Source organism: Coregonus lavaretus (genome assembly GCF_964263955.1).
Source record: "Coregonus lavaretus genome assembly, chromosome: 31".
Lineage (NCBI taxonomy): Eukaryota > Metazoa > Chordata > Actinopteri > Salmoniformes > Salmonidae > Coregonus > Coregonus lavaretus.
This window is the reverse complement of record NC_140018.1, coordinates 13,409,860-13,430,966: the sequence shown is the minus strand read 5'-3', so window position 1 is coordinate 13,430,966 and position 21,107 is coordinate 13,409,860. Positions and strand designations below refer to the sequence as shown.

The 21,107-nt window shown below is 49.2% G+C and overlaps 1 protein-coding gene across 1 annotated transcript in view; it reads right to left on the bottom strand.

Annotated features, from left to right (window-relative positions):
- Positions 1-21,107, bottom strand: part of LOC311106770 (fibronectin type III domain-containing protein 1-like) — a gene marked incomplete at its 5' end in the record, with an annotated part of 79,429 nt that overhangs the window by 44,854 nt on the left and 13,468 nt on the right. Inside the window, 7 exons of the mRNA XM_084149161.1 lie at positions 473-1,484; positions 1,614-1,808; positions 2,346-2,453; positions 7,675-7,862; positions 19,429-19,546; positions 20,358-20,456; positions 20,813-21,094. Coding sequence (XP_084005287.1) covers positions 473-1,484; positions 1,614-1,808; positions 2,346-2,453; positions 7,675-7,862; positions 19,429-19,546; positions 20,358-20,456; positions 20,813-21,094 — 2,002 coding nt within the window. The remainder of the gene's footprint in view (positions 1-472; positions 1,485-1,613; positions 1,809-2,345; positions 2,454-7,674; positions 7,863-19,428; positions 19,547-20,357; positions 20,457-20,812; positions 21,095-21,107) is intronic.

The following is a 21,107-nucleotide window of genomic DNA, read 5'->3' as shown; positions in this document are numbered from 1 at the left end:
CTCCTCTCTCCTGTCTCCCCTCCCTCCCTCCTCTCTCCTGTCTCCCCTCCCTCCCTCCTCTCTCCTGTCTCCCCTCCCTCCCTCCTCTCTCCTGTCCTCTCTCCCTCTCTCCTCTCTCTTGTCTCCCCTACCTCCCTCCTCTCTCCTGTCCTCTCTCCCTCTCTCCTCTCTCCTGTCTCCCCTCCCTTCCTCCTCTCTCCTGTCCTCTCTCCCTCCCTCCTCTCTCCTGTCCTCTCTCCCTCCCTCCTCTCTCCTGTCCTCTCTCCCGTCCTCCTCTGAGGGATGAGTAGTTGATATGGTCTGGGAATTGGAAGTGGGTTCTTCTTCTTTTGTGGCCTCTGTCTCTGTGTTTTTGTAGTCGTTGTGGTCATTGTTCTCCTGGTGGTGTGTTGAGTCCTGCGCGTTAGAAGTGTGTGAGCCGTGAGTGTGTGACGTTTCAGGAATCTTGCCTCCGGTCGATGTCGAGGCTGACCCAGGTTTGGGGAGTCCAGTCAGAACTCGGCCATTTGGATTCCCTCGAGACAGGATCCCGGGTTTTCTCCTGCCATAACCATATCCACGGCCCGGCAGAGCAGGAACCCTACCCACAGAAGGTGCCTCGGTCTCAGGCTCTGAGACGGCCTGCTCTGGGGTGGAGGTGGAGGTGGAGGGTTTGGTGTCTGTGACACTGGGCTGGTCATAGGTGTTTTTACCCTTGGCGTAGTTGGTGACCGTGTCGTCTTTCCTGATGGCTGCAGACTCCTGGCTGGAGGACGAAGAGGAGGAGGAGGAGGCGCTGTCGATTTCTGCATCCTGTGTCTTCGGCTGGGACACTGACCCTGAGCCTGATGTCCGGGAGAATGGCCGTCGACCAGAGTTGATGCGTCTGCTGGAGAGAGCTTTGCGGAGAGGGTAGGAGGGTTTGGACGATGATGAGGAGCCCTCTGAAGAGGGAACCTCTGTTTTGAGGCTGGGGCTGGAGGTCTCATCTACAGACGGATCCTTCCCTCTCCCTCTACCATAGCTCCTGTCCTCCTCCTCAGGTTTAGAAGGAACAACATTTTTCTGAGTCACTGCTTCTTTCTTCTCCTCCAGAGCCTCGTTAGTGAGCCTCTCCTCCTTCTGTTCTTCTGGAGTGGGTTCTGTTGTTTTGTATTCCTCCTCCTGTTCATCCTTTGTTTCTGACTCTCTCCCCTTGTCTCTGGCTGAAGAGATACTGCCTCCTAGTCGCTGATCGGTAGCCCCCTTCCTGACTGTGCCCCTCACATCTGAGAAGATGCTGTGAAAGGAGCGTGTCTGGGTGAGTGGGCGTGTCCGTCTGGTGGCGGGCGGGGCGGATGTGGTCTGCGTGGGTGTGGTCAGCTGTTCGGTCATGGCATCTAATTGGAGGTCGGTGTCATCGTCATGGTAACTGTCCTGTTTGGTGGTCCGAGAGGGTGTGTGGCTGGTTCTACGGCCACCTTGGCTCTTGGAGTGATGAGTTGGCGGGGAGGCAGCGCTGTTGGCTGGCAAGTAAGATGGAGTATTAGTTAAGTGTACAAACCATTAGGACATTAGAAATGCAACTATCAACACACACGCGTGCACAAACACACACACACACACACACACACACACACAGTAGATGTGCTTACCGGTGCCACGAGGCATGGCCACGCTGAAGGCTTTGGTTTGAGGGCCCTGGCCCCTCCTGTTGGTGGCCCTGATCTTGAAGATGTAGCGGTCCCCAGGCTGGAGGCCGTCTACGATGGCTGAGGTGGTGCTGCCGCGGTATGTCACTGACTTCATCCCAAAGGGTTTCATGGCAGGAGCATATGACATTATGTACTCTGAGGGGAGGAGGACCAGGATCATTACATAGCACCAACAATGTACGTGTTTATTGAAATTGAATCAATAAATTTATTTATAATGTGGTTTAGTATTGGTGGATTTATTAAGTATTTAGGAGGGGCTTTGATTGATCAATTGAATAACTGATTAATTCATATTGGTCAATTAGTCGACTGTTTGTTTATTTGTGAACACATATTTGACGAGAGATACAGATGTAGGATCTTAATTTGAACACCCTGTTGTTGCAGGAAATGTCCTGCACAGCAGGAAATGCCAAGTTGTAGTGTATTAAACGTTTTAAAAGGCTTCTAAAGTTTGTAATTTCCACTTGTCAGACCTGATTTTCCACAACAAAAAATGTATCAACCCCTTCAACAATGTACATTAATTATGATCCACACAATAATTCAAATTTCCTGTTGCAGCAGGATTATTTTCCAGCTGTGCGAAACTGGTCAAATGAAGATCCTACATCTGTACAGGGAAATAGTCTACTGAAGTATCAGAGAGGAGAAGTGTCATGTTCTGACCACGTATCCTCCCGTTGGGTTCCTCAGGAGGATCCCAGGTTGCCGTGACGGCGGTTCCCTTCCCTCGCAGCGCCTTCACGTGAAAGTTCTCCGGAGGACCGGAGGGAGCTGAGGAGCACAGAGGAAAAAAGGGATGGAAAAAGGAGGAGAAGGAATGCGTACAGAGAGAGAAAACAGAAGCAAGGAGAAGAGAAGAAGGACGGTGGCTACTTGTACAGTAACAGTATTGTAGTTCCTGCCAATAGGCTTCAAATAGGGAAAAACTCAAGTAAAGTCCGCTATACATTTCCAGAGAACACACCCCAGAGATCCTCTAAGGAAATTTAGACTTGAGCTCCAAGTAGCAGTCAGCCAGGCTGTAAACGCTGAAATCTCACTGAACCCTTACTCACTCAGTCAGAAGCAGCTATGACACAATATGAATGCTACACTCATGACAGAATATACTGTATGACTCCAGTATCCAGGATCAATAAGGGGAGGATGGGAGTGATATACGCTAACTGTGCTGAATTATGACATAAAGCAATGTGTCACATCTACTCCTGCTCCTCCCCTCCGCCTTTCGACGTTGCCGGTTTACTAACCACCGGCCCTGGCTACCCATCATCAGGCACACCTGGACTCTATCACCTTCCTGTTTACTCCCCATATATATAGCACTCTGTTGTTATTTCCCATCAGGCGTTATTGACTCTGTTTCCATGTCCCGACGCTACTCCTGTTTTTGTATTATTTATTGTTTGTGTTCTATTAAACTCTCCAACTGCTCCTGCTTCCTGACTCCCAGCGTCGACATTACAGAATAATGCCTCAATATTATGGAAGCAGCAGTTGATCAAGGCTTCTCCCAGATGGTCAGTGAACAGGGAAACCTACTTCGCCAACACCACAACCAGCTGGCTCAATTGGGAATGGCTATGGAAGAGGTCTTCCGCGTTCTGCAGCGTCTCGACGTTACCCAAGGGGCATCACCTCCCTCGGGCAGAGGATTATCTTCCACCAGTTGACCTAGTGAGCCAGTATCGGTTATTTCCCTGCTGACTGGACGGGCGTTGGAGTAGGCTACGGCCATCTGGGAGAGAGGAGAGGAGGAGCTGGATTCGTATGAGGGGTTTATGGCTCTGTTCAGGGGGGTCTTTGACCTTCCACCAGAGGGCAGAGATGGAGGCGAGTGCTTACTTCAACTGCGGCAGGAAGGCCAGACCAGTATTCCACTATCATCACTTTCCACCAAACCCTTTCTAGTACCCATTTCACTAGCAGGCTGTCCCTCATCTGTGGTATCTACTGCTCTAGTGGACTCTGGTGCCGCAGGGAATTTTATTGACCAGGCCCTTGCCTCCTCCCTGAACATCCCCTCATACCTGCTCTCCTCTCCATTTCCGGTTCAAGCCGGTTGAGAGTCCGGTAAGCGCCCTCCATCCTCATATTCCATCCTCCTGTATAGTTGGCCCCGTGTTCTGGGATGTAGATGTGGACATCCGCCAGGCTCTGGAGAGGGAACCCGCGCCCGCTACCTGCCCTCCTGAGAGCATCTACGTCCCCAAAGAGGTAAGGGATAGGCTGTTGACTTGGGCACACACATCCCTCACCACTGGACACCCAGGTATTATTCGCACCATTCATTCCATCTCCAATAAATACTGGTGGCCCACCTTGGCGCAGGATGTGGCTCACTATGTCCACTCATGTTCAGTATACCCCCGGCACGCTCCAGCAGGGAGACTCCTTCCCCTTCCCGTGCCTCAGCATCCCTGGTCACATCTGTCCATTGATTTTTGTCACCGATCTCCCCCCTCTGACGGTTTCACCACCATTCTGGTGGTTGTGGACAGATTCTCAAAATCAAGCCGGTTTATTCCTCTCTCTGGTCTCCCTACTGCTCTCCAGGTCGCTGAGGCACTGTTCCAGCAGGAGCAGGCGGATCCCCACTGCAGTGAGGCGCCTGTGCTCCATCCTGGTGATCGCGTCTGGCTCTCCACCAGGAACCTCCCACTCCGCCTGCCCTGCAAGAAGCTGAGCCCCCGGTTTGTGGGGCCGTTCAAGGTCCTCCGGAGGTTCAACGAGGTGACTTATAGGTTACAGCTTCCCACTAACTACCGGATCTCACCTTCTTTTCATGTTTCTTTCCTCAGGCTGGTGGTTCCTGGGCCCCTGGCTGAGGCTGTCCCCCACAACACCCCTCCGCCTCCTCTGGACATCGAGGGAGGTCCCGCCTATGCTGTCAGATCCCTTGTGGACTCCAGACGTCATGGGGGTCGGCTCCAGTACCTGGTGGACTGGGAGGGGTACGGTCCAGAGGAGCAGAGTTGGGTTCCGGTGGATAACATTGTAGATCCCAACATTATCCATGATTTCCACCTTCGCCGTCCGGACAGACCCGCTCCTCGCCCTCGGGGCCGTCCTCCTGGTCGGCATCGTCCTGCGGCTTGAGCCGCGCGTCGGGGGGGGTTACTGTCAAGTCTACTCCTGCTCCTCCCCTCCTGCTTCGCACACCTGCGCCACATCATCAGGCACACGTGGACTCTATCACCTTCCTGTTTACTCCCAATATATATAGCACTCTGTTGTTATTTCCCATCAGGCGTTATTGACTCTGTTTCCATGTCCCGGCGCTACTCCTGTTTTTGTATTATTTATTGTTCGTGTTCTATTAAACTCTCCAACTGCACCTGCTTCCTGACTCAATGAGATGGAAACCACAAACTGGCAGAGGTTTTCATGAACGAGGGATTGAATGGAACAATCTGAATTAAATATGAATGAACACCAAAACCGGTTAACTATGATTTACCCTTAAATCTTTCAAAAAAAAAAAATACAACAGGTGTAGACATTACAGTGAAATGCTTACTTAGAAGCCCTTAAACAACAATTTAAAAGAAAATAAAAAAAAGTGTTGAGTAAAAAATAAAAGAAAATAACTAAAGAGCAGCAGTAAAGTAAAATAACAGTAGGGAGGCTATATACAGGGGGTCCCCGTACAGAGTCAATGTGTGGGGGCACCGGCTAGTCGAGGTAATTGATATGTATGTATAATATGTATATGTGGGTAGAGTTAAAGTGACTATGCATAAATAATAAACAGAGTAGCAGCAGTGTAAAAGAAGGGGATGGGGTGGGGTGGGGGGGCAGTGCAAATAGTCCGGGTAGCCATGATTAGCTGTTCAGGAGTCTTATGGCTTGGGGGTAGAAGCTGTTAAGAAGCCTTTTGGACCTAGACTTGGCGCTCCGGTACTGCTTGCCGTGCCTTCCTCTGACACCGCCTGGTATAGAGGTCCTGGATGGCAGGAAGCTTGGCCCCAGTGATGTACTGGGCCATACGCACTACCCTCTGTAGTGCCTTGCGGTCGGAGGCCGAGTAGTTGCCATACCAGGCAGTGATGCAACCAGTCAGGATGCTCTCGATGGTGCAGCTGTAGAACTTTTTGAGGATCTGAGGACCCATGCCAAATCTTTTCAGTCTCTTGAGGGGGAATAGGCTTTGTCGTGCCCTCTTCATGACTGTCTTGGTGTGTTTGGACCATGATAGTTTGTTGGTGATGTGGACACCAAGGAACTTGAAGCTCTCAACCTGTTCCACTACAGCCCCGTTGATGAGAATGGTGGCATGTTCATTCCTTCTTTTTTTTCCTGTAGTCCACAATCATCTCCTTTGTCTGGATCACATTGAGGGAGAGGTTGTTATCCTGGCACCACACGGCCAGGTCTCTGACCTCCTCCCTATAGGCTATCTCATCGTTGTCGGTGATCAGGTCTACCACTGTTGTGTCGTCAGCAAACTTAATGATGGTGATGGAGTCGTGCCTGGCCATGCAGTCATGGGTGAACAGGGATTACAGGAGGGGACTGAGCACGCACCCCTGAGGGGCACCCATGTTGAGGATCAGCGTGGCAGATGTGTTGTTACCTACCCATACCACCTCGGGGCGGCCCGTCAGGAAGTCCAGGATCCAGTTGCAGAGGGAGGTGTTTAGTCCCAGGGTCCTTAGCTTAGTGATGAGATTTGAGGGCACTATGGTGTTGAACTCTGAGCTGTAGTCAATAAATAGCATTCTCACGTAGGTGTTCCTCTTGTCCAGGTGGGAAAGGGCAGTGTGGAGTGCAATAGAGATTGCATAATCTGTGGATCTATTGGGGCAGTATGCAAATTGGAGTGGGTCTAGGGTTTCTGAGATAATGGTGTTGATGTGAGCCATGACCAGCCTTTCAAAGCACTTCATGGCTACAGACGTGAGTGCAACGGGTCGGTACGGTGCGTGTGTGTGTGTATGACATTGTATGACTCTCTGAAAATTAAAATAAATGAAAATAGCAGTGTGGTGTCGAAGCAATTTATGACTTTGCTAACATTTGCAAATGGTATCTTAGAGGATGTTGATTCAGCTTAGGGAAGCATCTGGGGAGCAGCTCTATAGGGGCACCCTAAAACAGAGGAAGTCTGTTGTGTGGAGTCATGGGATTGGTCTGTAGGGGAAACCACCCATATCATGTTAAATATTATAAATACTTGGTGGAGACAAAGGAGGACAGCACAACATATTATTTTGGGTCCGTTGTTCTCCAGATGCCTGTAGATGTCTGTAAACTTACGCTGAAATCCTTTGAAATAATAAACCTTTATAATCAAAGTACAGTGTAAGCGGACTCCTTGTTCTCACAGCATAATTAGCATCGTTTTCTCGACACTACAGCAGCTTTCATCAAGAATAGGCAATCCTCTCTCTTAAAGGGGCAATCTGCGATTGCTACATCCATTTTTGGACTTTTAAATTATTTATATAAACCCATTGATTCTTGAATGTAACTTATGAATGCCTCATGAGCTTATTTCAACTGTCATACCCCATCAGAACACAAAATATAACTTTGTTTTACTCCAATGTTTGTAAACAAAGTAAATGTAAATAAATACTGTAAAACCTCAAAACATGGTTAAAACTATCATTTTGATATAATGGATGGTCAGTAATAATAATAATAATATGCCATTTAGCAGACGCTTTTATCCAAAGCGACTTACAGTCATGCGTGCATACATTTTTTGTTTGTGTATGGGTGGTCCCGGGGATCGAACCCACTACCTTGGCGTTACAAGCGCCGTGCTCTACCAGCTGAGCTACAGAGGACCACATCCATAGCTCTGTCAATGAATTTGAAAACGGTTACATCTCCGCAGCCCCATCGCTAATCCCTTTACCAAAACAGTGGCGGAGGGTTCGCTTTGTTATTGTTTGAAATGCAGATTGCCACTTTAAAAGATGGGAAATTACAAGCAAGACTTGGGTTTATCCTTTATTTTCAGACAGGCAGTAAGACAACCTACCAGATTCTGGGGTCCTCTGGAACACGGATGTGCTCCACTTGCCGTGGTTGTCTCCGTGAGAGATGCGGACAGAGAACTCGTACATCCTGTCAGCTGACAGGGTATCTATCAGCAGCCTCCTCTGGTTGGTCTCCTTATACTCCCATCGAGCAGACTCACCCTTCTCCCTATATTTCACTGTGTAGTGTCTGGAGAGGGGAAAAGAGATTACATTACTTATCTCTTTCTTTCTCTCTCTCTCTCTCTCTCTCTCTCTCTCTCTCTCTCTCTCTCTCTCTCTCTCTCTCTCTCTCTCGCTCTCTCTCTCTTTGTCTCTCTCTCTTTGTCTCTCTCACTCTCTCTCTCCCTCAGAGACACACAAACACACACACACACACTCAATTCAATTCAATTCAATTTCAATTCAATTTAAGGGCTTTATTGGCATGGGAAACGTATGTTAACATTGCCAAAGCAAGTGAAGTAGATAGTAAACAAAAGTGAAATAAACAATAAATATTAACAGTAAACATTACACTCAGAAGTTCCAAAAGAATAAAGACATTTCAAATGTCATATTATGTATATATATAGTGTTGTAATGATGTGCAAATAGTTAAAGTACAAATGGGAAAATAAATAAACATAAATATGGGTTGTATTTACAATGGTGTTTGTTCTTCACTGGTTGCCCTTTTCTTGTGGCAACAGGTCACAAATCTTGCTGCTGTGATGGCACACTGTGGTATTTCACCGAGTAGATAAGGGAGTTTATCAAAATTGGGTTTGTTTTCGAATTCTTTGTGAATCTCTGTAATCTGAGGGAAATATGTGTCTCTAATATGGTCATACATTTGGCAGGAGGTTAGGAAGTGCAGCTCAGTTTCCACCTCATTTTGTGGGCAGTGTGCACATAGCCTGTCTTCTCTTGAGAGCCAGGTCTGCCTACGGCGCTCTTTCTCAATAGCAAGGCTATGCTCACTGAGTCTGTACATAGTCAAAGCTTTCCTTAAGTTTGGTCAGGTATTCTGCCACTGTGTACTCTCTGTTTAGAGCCAAATAGCATTCTAGTTTGCTCTGTTTTTTTGTAAATTCTTTCCAATGTGTCAAGTAATTCTCTTTTTGTTTTCTCATAGTTTGGTTGGGTCTAATTGTGTTGTTGTTGTTGTTGTCCTGGGGCTCTGTGGGGTCTGTTTGTGTTTGTGAACAGAGCCCCAGGACCAGCTTACTTAGGGGACTCTTCTCCAAGTTCATCTCTCTGTAGGTGATGGCTTTGTTATGGAAGGTTTGGGAATCGCTTCCTTTGAAGTGGTTACAGAATTTAACGGCTCTTTTCTGGATTTTGATAATTAGCGGGTATCGGCCTATTTCTGCTCAATATGCATTATTCTGTGTTTTTCGTTGTACACGGAGGATATTTTTGCAGAATTCTGCATGCAGAGTCTCAATTTGGTGTTTGTCCCATTTTGTGAATTCTTGGTTGGTGAACGGACCCCAGACCTCACAACCATAAAGGGCAATGGGTTCTATAACTGATTCAAGTATTTTTAGCCAGATCCTAATTGGTATGTCGAATTTTATATTCCTTTTGATGGCATAGAAGGCCCTTCTTGCCTTGTCTCTCAGATCGTTCACAGCTTTGTGGAAGTTACCTGTGGCGCTGATGTTTAGGCTGAGGTATGTATCGTTTTTTGTGTGCTCTAGGGCAACGGTGTCTAGATGGAATTTGTATTTGTGGTCCTGGCAACCTTTTTATTTTTGTCTTATTGAGATTTACTGTCAGGACCCAGGTCTGACAGAATCTGTGCAGAAGATCTAGGTGCTGCTGTAGGCCCTCCTTGGTTGGTGACAGAAGCACCAGATCATCAGCAAACAGTAGACATTTGACATAAGATTCTAGTAGGGTGAGGCCGGGTGCTGCAGACTGTTCTAGTGCCCTCGCCAATTCGTTGATATATATGTTGAAGAGGGTGGGGCTTAAACTGCATCCCTGTCTCACCCCACGACCCTGTGGAAAGAAATGTTTGTGTTTTTTTGCCAATTTTAACCGCACACTTGTTGTTTGTGTACATGGATTTTATAATGTTGTATGTTTTTCCCCCAACTCCACTTTCCATCAATTTGTATAGTAGACCCTCTTGCCACATTTTTTTTAATCAACAAAGCATGAGGAGACTTTGCCTTTGTTTTGGTTTGTTTGTTTGTCAATTAGGGTGTGCAGGGTCAATACGTGGTCTGTCGTATGGTAAATTGGTAAAAAGCCAATTCGACATTTGCTCAGTACATTGTTTTCACTTAGGAAATGAACTAGTCTGCTTTTAATGATAATGCAGAGGATTTTCCCAAAGTTGCTGTTGACGCATATCCCACGGTAGTTATTGGGGTCAAATTTGTCTCCACTTTTGTTGATTGGGGTGATCAGTCCTTGGTTCCAAATATTGGGGAAGATGCCAGAGCTAAGGATGATGTTAAAGAGTTTAAGTGTAGCCAATTGGAATTTGTGGTCTGTATATTCTATCATTTCATTGAGGATACCATCAACACCACAGGCCTTTTTGGGTTGGAGGGTTTGTATTTTGTCCTGTAGTTCATTCAATGTAATTGGAGAATCCAGTGGGTTCTGGTAGTCTTTAATAGTTGATTATAAGATTTGCATTTGATCACATATATTTGTTTGTTGTTTGTACTTTGTTATAGGGCCAAAACGATTGGAGAAGTGGTTTACCCATATATCACCGTTTTGGATATAACTGTCACGGTTCAGACAGACGACCAGAGGACCACAATTGCGTCACACCAGAAAGTTTATTAAACTTAAGGGAAAAGGGAAGTAGGGAGTGAATGAAGGCTCCAGGGGTAACAGGGATCCCGTCCAATGCGCTGGGTCTGTGCCCCCCCCAGTGGCAGCGATGCGTCCTATGAAGCCGGTGGTGGGTGGTCCAGAAGTCCTGGGGGGGGGAGACACAGACACAACAGGGCGGAATGAAACCAGGCAGCAGTACAGTTCAAGGGAAATCCAAAATACGTAGTAGCAAGGCAGAAGGCTGGTCAGAGTTACCGGGATTGAAGAGTAGTCAGGAGTCGTAATGGCAGAAGCAGGTCTGGATCTCCTGAGGCAGAAGAGTATCCAAAAAACAGGCAGGTCCGGGGTCACAAAACCAGGGTGAGCCAGAAGCGCGAGCAAACAGGTTCCGGGTGTGAGCTTTGCAGACGATCTGACACCGGAGAGCTGAAAGACAGGGCCTTAAATACTGGGAGAGGTAGTGGGTAATGCAGCGCAGCTGGCAGAGTAATTAGAGCAGAGCAGAGCAGGGACAGGTGGAGCTAGTTAGGCTGAGTAGAGAGAGTGGTGAGCAGAGTGGAAGAAAATAAAGGTGGTAACCCGGTGGAGTGAGAGGCCCATGACAGAACCCCCCCCCCAAGGGACGGCCCCAGAAGTCCCAAGAGCAACACCACGCCGGGCGGGAGGAGGGGAGCCGGAGGAGGGCTAGAACTCCTCCGAACGGTCCGAGTGAACGTCCTCATCCTCGGAGGAAGCCGGAGGGCCGTGGTCGGGAGATGGGACAGGTCCCGAGACAGGATCAGGCACAGGACAGGAAGCCGAGCGGGCCGGACGGTTAGGGACCCCTCTGGGGCGGCCCCTACGGATTGCAGGTTGATCAGGATGCCGTTGGTGGAAAGCGGTGATGAGAGTCCTATCCACAATCCGACTAGCTGGCACCCAGGTCCTTTCCTCAGGTCCATAGCCCTCCCAGTCAATGAGGTACTGGAGACCCCTACCCCTCCGTCTGGACCGAAGCAGGCGGCGGACGGTGTAAACCAGACCACCATCGACGAGCCGTGGAGGAGGAGGACCAGGCGCAGCAGGGACCAGCGGACTCTCATGGATGGGCTTAATCTTAGACACATGGAAAGTGGGGTGCACCCTCAGGGAATTAGGCAGTTGGAGCCGGACAGCAGTTGGGCTAATCACTCTTATGATAGGGAATGGGCCAATGAACCGAGGTGCCAGCTTCTGCGACTCCACCCTGAGTGGCAGGTTCTTCGATGACAACCACACCCTTTGACCAACATGGTAGGTGGGAGCAGGAATTCTCCGACAGTTGGCCCCGGTAGTGTAGCTGGCAACGGATCTGAGGAGTGTGGCTCGGGCTTGTGACCAGGTGCGGCGACATCGACGGGCAAAAGCAAGTGCAGATGGGCAAGTAACCTCCTCTTCCTGGCTGGCAAATAGAGGAGGCTGGTATCCATAAACACATTGGAAAGGGGACATACCGATGGCAGAGCAGGTCAGAGAATTGTGTGCGTACTCCACCCATGTCAATTGCTGCGACCAGGAGTGGGGGTTGCGTGAAGTCATGCATCGCAGTGCCTTCTCGAGCTCCTGATTAGCCCGCTCTGACTGCCCATTGGATTGGGGATGGAATCCGGAAGTCAGACTGACTGTGGCTCCCAGCAGGTGACAGAACTCCTTCCAAAAAGCGGAGGAGAATTGTGGACCACGGTCAGAAACTACATCCCTTGGCAGTCCGTGGATCCGGAAGACGTGTTCCAGGACCACCTGGGCGGTCTCCTTGGCGGTTGGGAGCTTGGGGAGGGGAATGAAGTGTGCCATCTTGCTGAAACGGTCAACGATGGTGAGAATGACGGTCATGCCACTTGAAGGGGGCAGCCCCGTGACAAAGTCAAGGGCGATGTGAGACCAGGGACGTCTGGGCACAGGCAGGGGCTGCAGCAATCCGGCTGGGGGCTGGCAGGACGACTTGTGTTGGTTGCAGATGGGGCAGGCTTGGACGAATTCCCGTACATCCTTCCTCAGAGAGGGCCACCAGAACCTCTGGGCGAGCAGGTTGTAAGTGCGGGTGGAGCCAGGGTGACAAGCTAGGCGGGAGTCATGTCCCCACTGAACGACCTGGGACCTCAGGTCTTCGGGGACAAAAAGGCGGTCAGCTGGGCAAGTGCTGGGACCTGGCTGGTTACGGAGAGCCTCCAGCACCTGTTCCTCAACAGCCCAGGTCAGAGCTGCAACGATGCAGGGACTTGGCAGAATCGACACAGGGTCCTTGGAGGGGGTGTCATCCTTCTGGAATTGACGGGAGAGGGCGTCTGGCTTGGTGTTGCGTGATCCAGGCCGGTATGACAGAGTGAAATTAAACCTGGTGAAGAACAGGGCCCAGCGGGACTGCCTGGAGTTCAACCGTTTGGCCGTGCGGATGTACTCCAAGTTCTTATGATCGGTCCAAACGAGAAATGGAATGGTGGACCCCTCCAGCCAGTGACGCCACTCCTCCAAGGCAAGCTTCACAGCCAGCAGCTCACGGTTCCCTATGTCGTAATTGCACTCAGAGGGGGACAACCGACGTGAGAAAAAGGCACAGGGATGGAGCTTCCTATCCTCCGCAGCCCACTGAGAAATCACAGCACCAACTCCCACATCCGAGGCGTCCACCTCCACAATGAATTGCCGGTCCACATCAGGCATCTGGAGGATGGGAGCGGAGGTGAACCTCACCTTGAGGGTACTGAAGGCTTTGTCGGCTGCTGGGGTCCAGGTGAAGGGTTGCTTGGTGCTGGTTAGAGCAGTGAGAGGGGCAGCAACGGTACTGTAGTTCCGGATAAACTTCCTATAGAAGTTAGCAAACCCCAGAAACTGTTGCAGCTTCTTTCTGTTCTCCGGAACTGGCCATGAAGTGACTGCTGATACTTTGGCAGGATCCATTTGGATACTTCCCTCTGCCACTATGTACCCCAGGAAGGCCACTGTCTTGACGTGAAACTCACATTTCTCTGCCTTGGCGTAGAGGGAATTCTCCAGAAGACGATGAAGGACTTGCTGGACATGGCGGGTGTGTTCAGACAGGTTTCTGGAGTAGATTAAGATGTCATCCAGGTAAACGAAGACAAACTTGTTTAACATGTCCCGCAGTACATCATTCACTAGAGCCTGGAACACAGCAGGAGCATTGGTGAGGCCAAAAGGCATAACCAGATACTCGTAGTGGCCTGTTGGTGTATTGAATGCGGTTTTCCATTCATCTCCCTCCCGGATCCGCACTAGGTGGTAAGCGTTTCTGAGATCCAACTTGGTAAAAACAGTGGCTCCCTGGAGCAACTCAAAAGCAGAGGTGAGCAGAGGCAGAGGGTAACGGTTTTTCACTGTGATGTCGTTGAGTCCCCTGTAGTCGATGCAGGGGCGAAGAGATCCGTCCTTCTTCCCCACAAAGAAGAAGCCAGCACCAGCAGGAGATGAAGATGAACGGATTAATCCTGCGGACAGAGAGCCATTGATGTAGTCCTCCATGGACTTTCTTTCAGGAGCAGACAACGAATAAAGACGACCCTTTGGAGGAGCTGTTCCAGGGAGGAGGTCGATGGCACAGTCGTACGGTCGGTGAGGGGGCAGAGATGTGGCTCTTGCTTTGTTAAACACCTCTCTGAGACCATGGTAGCATTCTGGGACATTGGAGAGGTCAGGAGCGGAGTTAGTAGGTACTGGCCGAGGGGGTAGTGCGGCAGCAAGCAGGCAGGTTCGGTGGCAGTCCTCTCCCCACTCCCTGATCACCCCGGTCACCCAGTCGAGCTGAGGGTTGTGCCGGCGGAGCCATGGGTAACCCAGGATGAGGGGTTGGCCTGGAGAGGGGAGCAGGTGAAACTGGATAGTTTCTTGATGGTTTCCGGACAGACCCATCGAGACCGGGGCCGTGACATGAGTGACCGATCCGAGTAAGTGTCCGTCCAGTGCCCGGGCAGGAATAGGAGGTGTCAAACGGAGGTTCTCCAGTCCCAGTTGGCGTGCCAGCTTGATGTCCATTATGTTGGCTTCGGCGCCAGAATCCACCAGAGCAGCCAGGGTGTGAGTTGAGTCAGAGAGGCGGAGGTGAACTTGCAGCAGGGGTTTGCGGTCGGAGGACTGGATGGTCATTGAACTCAACCGGACTCCCCCTATGCCCGGTGAGCTTCGGCCCTTTAAAGGGCAGGTTACCACACGATGTCCATCACCTCCACAATAGAGGCAGAGGTTTGAGGTGAAGCGGCGCTGGCGCTCTGCAGGAGTGAGGGAGGCTCGCCCAATCTCCATAGGCTCAGACTGATCAAGCTGACCTGGGTGAGTGGCAGTAGATGACAGGAGCCCAGTCGGATCTCTCCGAATGCCGGTAGTAGGTGGACCTTGGCGCCCCCTCTCACGACGACGGGTCTGTATCCTTCTGTCGATCCTGACAGTCAGTGCGATGGCTTCATCAAGAGTGGAAGGCAGTTCATGGGAGACCAACTCGTCCTTGATATAGTCAGCCAAACTATGGAAGAACGCGTCCACCAACGATGGTGTGTTCCAAGAACTTCGTCTAGCCAGGGTTCGGAAGTCGATGGAATGGTCTGCGACTGTACGTCTGCCTTGTCGAATACTGAACAGTTCACGAGACGCCTCTGCGGTGGGTGAATCCAGGTCAAACACCTTCAGCATCTCCTCAGCAAACAGGTCGAAGGTTGCACATGCGGGGGTTTGACGTTCGAACTCTGCTGTTCCCCAGAGTCGAGCTCGGCCCGTCAGGTGAGTGATGGCATACCCAACCTTAGCCCCCTCCGTGGCGAAGGTCCTTGGCTGCAAGGAGAACTGAAGTCGGCAGCTAGTCAGGAATGGCCGGACCTGGGTTGAATCGCCGTTGAACCGCTCGGGGTTTCCAATCTTGGGTTCCGGAGCAGCGGCTGCAATGACCGGGGCAGGTAACTCGGGGGCTGGGCTGGTGGGCAGACTGGCTGGGGTAAGGTTGGTGAGGAGTTGAATGATCATGGCGAGTTGTTGTTGCTGCTGCTGGAACTGCTGCTCATGCTCATCGGTTTCCATGTCGGGGAAAGTGTGCGCTGAGTCCATAATGGTCAGATCGTACTGTCACGGTTCAGACAGACGACCAGAGGACCACAATTGCGTCACACCAGAAAGTTTATTAAACTTAAGGGAAAAGGGAAGTAGGGAGTGAATGAAGGCTCCAGGGGTAACAGGGATCCCGTCCAATGCGCTGGGTCTGTGCCCCCCCCAGTGGCAGCGATGCGTCCTATGAAGCCGGTGGTGGGTGGTCCAGAAGTCCTGGGGGGGGGAGACACAGACACAACAGGGCGGAATGAAACCAGGCAGCAGTACAGTTCAAGGGAAATCCAAAATACGTAGTAGCAAGGCAGAAGGCTGGTCAGAGTTACCGGGATTGAAGAGTAGTCAGGAGTCGTAATGGCAGAAGCAGGTCTGGATCTCCTGAGGCAGAAGAGTATCCAAAAAACAGGCAGGTCCGGGGTCACAAAACCAGGGTGAGCCAGAAGCGCGAGCAAACAGGTTCCGGGTGTGAGCTTTGCAGACGATCTGACACCGGAGAGCTGAAAGACAGGGCCTTAAATACTGGGAGAGGTAGTGGGTAATGCAGCGCAGCTGGCAGAGTAATTAGAGCAGAGCAGAGCAGGGACAGGTGGAGCTAGTTAGGCTGAGTAGAGAGAGTGGTGAGCAGAGTGGAAGAAAATAAAGGTGGTAACCCGGTGGAGTGAGAGGCCCATGACAATATAGCTCTTCGTGTTGTTGTTTGTTTAGTGTTTTCCAATTTTCCCAGAAGTGGTTAGAGTCTATGTATTCTTCAATTACATTGAGCTGATTTCTGACATGCTGTTCCTTCTTTTTCCGTAGTGTATTTCTGTATTGTTTTAGTGATTCACCATAGTGAAGGTGTAGTCTCAGGTTTTCTGGGTCTCTATGTTTTTGGTTGGATAGGTTTCTCAATTTCTTTCTTAGGTTTTTGCATTCTTCATCAAACCATTTGTCACTGTTGTTACTTTTCTTCGGTTTTCTGTTAGAGATTCTTAGATTTGATAGGGAAGCTGAGAGGTCAAATATACTGTTTAGGTTTTCTACTGCCAAGTTTACACCTTCACTATTACAGTGGAACATTTGTCCAGGAAGTTGTCTAAAAGGGATTGAATTTGTTGTTGCCTAATTGTTTTTTGGTAGGTTTCGACCTTCCATCTATAGCATTTCTTAATATTATTCAGTTATTTTGGCTTTGATGCCTCCTCAAGATTGAGTATTGCTCTGTTCAAGTAGACTGTGATTTTGCTGTGGTCTGATAGTGGTGTCAGTGGGCTGACTGTGAACGCTCTGAGAGACTCTGGGATGAGGTCAGTGATAAAGTAGTCTACAGTACTTTTGCCAAGACATGAGCTATAGGTGTACCTACCATAGGAGTCCCCTCGAAGCCTACCATTGACTGTGTACATACACAGCGTGCGACAGAGCTGCAGGAGTTGTGACCTGATTTTGTTGGTTATGTTGTCGTAGTTGTGCCTAGGGGGGCATATGGGGGAGGGAATGCTGTCACCTCCAGGTAGGTGTTTGTCCCCATGTGTGCTGAGGGTGTCAGGTTATTGTCCAGTTCTGGCATTTAGGTCGACACAGACTAGTACATGTCCCTGGGTCTGGAAATGGTTGATTTTCCCCTCCAGCATGGAGAAGCTGTCTTCATTAAAGTATGGGGATTCTAGTGGGGGGATATAGGTAGCACACAGGATGACATTTTTCTCTGTTGAGATCATTTCCTTTTGAATTTCTAGCCAAATGCAAAATGTTCCTGTTTTGATTAATTTAATAGAGTGAGTTATGTCTGCTCTAAACCAAATTAGCATACCCCCTGAGTCCCTTCCCTGTTTCACACCTGGTAGTTTGGTGGATGGGACTACCAGCTCTCTGTAACCTAGAGGGCAACCAGTGTGTCCGTCTCCTCTATACCATCTTTCTTGTAGGATGACAGTCTTTATTTCCGATTTCTTTGGGGAAGTCCAGGTTCCTGCTCTTTAGACCAAAGGCAGATGACCTCAGGCCTTGGATATTCCAGGATGAAATAGTGAAGGCTTTGTGTTCCATAAAGTGTCTAATGTTGTTGGTCGTGTGGTTTGGCCAGTAATTGTGAGCAGAGCCTGCTGAGCATCTGGTATATGCCATTGGCTTGGGCTAGTGTAAGAGTGGGGGTTGGGCCTGTTTGCCTGCTCACGGCCTGGGCATATGTGTGACTTTCATGTTGAGGCCCTCTTTGCGGGAGTGGGGGGCATGGGGTGGGTAGAAGGGGCATAGGTCTGATCTGAGGGGGCCCGCAGGGCGGGGGGGGGGGGGGGGTCCCGCAGGTCTGGGAGAGTGTCTCGCTGGTCTGGGCGGGGTGTCTGTTGATCTGTTGCTCCTGTGTGAGGTGTTGGGTGTGCGGTTGAAGGCGATATCCTTTAGGGTCCGGGCGAAGGTGGGCACTGCTGCCTTGTATAGGTTGACCTGGTCATAAAGGCTGTTCAAGTCCAGGGTGGAGTGGTGGGCCAGGTAGAAATGTTGTTTTGAGGCACAGTCACAGGAAAGACTTGCGTTTACCTGCTGTATGGTAGCAGGGTGGAAGTATTTTCGTGGTAGCAGGGTTGAGATAACCACTTGTGCGTTGGGGAAAGTAGAAGAAGCTTTTTCTATCACTCCCTTGAGTGCTGTGGCCACTCTTTCCTGCTGTGTTCTCAGGTCGTTTGTGCCTTTGTGTATTATTATGTGGCTGGGTGATCCTAGTTGGTCCACAGACAGAAGGTCTAGGGCGCGCTGGGTGTTTGGACACCAGAGTTTATTTTCTTGTATGTATTTCCCATTTGAGTCCATAAGGAGTACAATCTGTGGCTTGTGTATGTCCTCAGTGGGTGTGGTGGGGGTAGTCAGAAGGGCTATCAGGGTGGCTGACAGGGGGGGGGGTGCTCAGAGGGGTTGGGATCCCCTGGGCTTGGGGTTCTTCATTTGTTTGTCTGGCTGTGATGTCGAGGCTATGGTCAGGGTCTAGGGTGTACTGTTCTGCTGCGGTGTCGAGACTTTGGCCAGGATCTGAGGTGGGCTGTTCTGCTGGCTTCTTTGTGGGGGTGGCCAGCTCACTAATGGGTTGTTCTCTGTCACCCGTCATCGTTCTCACCTTCTCCTCCAGCACTCTGATCCTTTCTTCTAGTGCTCTGTTCTTCTCCTGCTCCTGCTCTTTCTCCTGTTGATGTTGTCTCACCACAGTCCAGAGTGCAGATATGTCTCTCTTTCCACCTCCAGCTCTCCAGGTCTAGTTAAGTGTTGTGCTGGACTGTTGTCTGTGTCTGTGCTGACTGGAGTGTAATCACCTGCTGTTCCAGCTCCACCTGCCTTACCTCCAGCTGGGTGAATTTATCCTTCATTTCACTGAGGGAGTAGTACTCTGTGCTGGGAAGTTGACTTTCCGCTTGGTGTTGCTCGTCTGTGGGGTTGTTTAATGAAGAGCTTTGGTCTGACCCGCCAGGGGTGGGGGTATCTTTCTCAAGGGAGAGCTTCTCCTGCTGAGCTATTTCTTTGATTAGGTGAAAGTCCAGCTGGAACTGTTTGGGGTTGCACTGTACCAATACTGTTCCAGATTTATAGAGATTTACATAAGCTGACTCAGAGTCCTCGTTGTCTAGTATCCTGAGTTTCCACCCATCGCTAACGCCCCAAACAGTGTGCTAGTATAGCACTGTGCCATGCCAGGGGATGGTCTGGGTGGAAGATAAGGTTGCTTATGTTCCCATTTTTATAAAGTCAGCAAAAAGTGTCTCCTGATTTCCCATAAGGAGCTTCATTTTGTACTCTTTTCGTGTCTTATCATTCTTTACATACAGAGGGTACTGTATGGAATGAAGGTTATGTTGTGGAGGGTAACATCCTGTATATGTCCCCGCCAAGAAATCCAAGTTTATCTAACTCTAAATCTATATTTTTTGTAAAAACATGCTCACCTGGAGCCCCCAGGGAGTACCTTCTCCATCTCGATGGACGGGTCCACCCAGCTGATGAGGACAGACTGAGGGGACATGACCCTCACGCTGATGTCTTTGGCCTCATGCTCCTCAGGCTCTGCATGGGGGGGACACAACACACAACATGGTCTGGAGGTCTGCAGGTCTAAGCACAATTAACTGAAAATAAATTAAGTTACTACACTATTAGAAAAAGGTTCAGAAAAAATCTGTCCCCATAGGAGAACCCTTTGAATAACCTTTTTTTGGTTCCAGGTAGAAGCCTTTTGGGTTTCAGGTAGAACCCTTTCCACAGAGGTTCTACATGGAACCCAAAATAGTTCTACATGGAACCAAAAAGGGTTCTCCTATGGGGACAGACGAATAACCCCTTTGGAACCCTTTTTTCTAAGAGCATTACTGAAATGTAGTCTGTTGTTACATTGCTATATTGGGAGAGGTGTTGAAATGGTGTAAAACTCTAAAACGTGTGTTGTGTCATGTGGTTTGAGTGTTGTAATAATATACTATAATATAATAATAATAATGTAATAATATAATAATGTAATAATATAATATAATAATGTAATAATATAATATAATAATGTAATAATATAATAAATGTAATAATGTAATAATATAATAACGTAATAATGTAATAATATAATGTTATAATATAATAATGTAATAATATAATAATGTAATAATATAATAATGTATTAATGTAATAATATAATAATGTAATAATACTTAATAATACAATATTATATAATATAATATATAATATAATTATAAGCTAGAGTGTTGTCTGAAGATGATTTCCTTGCAGCTGGATGTAGTTAATTAAGAGTGGTTATAAAGGCTCATGAAGCTGTTATAAAGGCTTCTAAGGATGTTGTAAAGTCTCATAACATGGTCATAAGGTGTACCTGGGGGTGCTTTTTTGGTCAGGGTGGCCCTGTTGCTTGGCGCACTCCGCCCCGTTGCTCTCTGTGCCTGCAGTGATACCACATAGACGGACTCAGAGGCTACAAACAGAGAGACATAGGCCAGCGTTTAAACTCTAGGACACACTATGGATGGGCACTAAACACACAAAGTACTGTTCACAGAAGAATATACAAGGAAGAAAACAAGTAGGTGACCAGTACGATGAAGAAAACTTTAGTAAACTATTTGCAGGTAATATCTACAAAGAATAAATACGCTGTAAGTAGGAGCAGATTAAGCTTTATATAACATCAGGACGCACAACTGCAACGCGTTTAGACTACTAGACTCTTCTTCAGGCTGAGTATTAGATTACCTGCAATTTAGGGGCCTACCTTCTACTTCCCTCATCACACAACAATATGCAAACTCGGTGTGAGAGAGGTGCTCTTACCTAGTTTGGGGTTGTGTCTGTTTCTCTGATCTGCCTGTGGCTGGGTGTGGTGGTGTTGGTGTTGGGACCTCTGGTCCAGCAGGGCTGGCCCTGCCTTGGCCCTCTCTGGCTGACGAGGGCCGGAGGACGACTGGGGGGGTCTCCGGATCCGTTGCCCCTTGGTGGAGGTCAGGTCTGAGGGGCGCACCGCCTCATCTACCCCTGTTTCTGTTCCTGTCCTCACATGGATCCTCACAGGGGGGTCAGGCCTGGGCCGGGTATCTGGAGTAGGAGATGGGCGAGCTGGAAGAGAGAG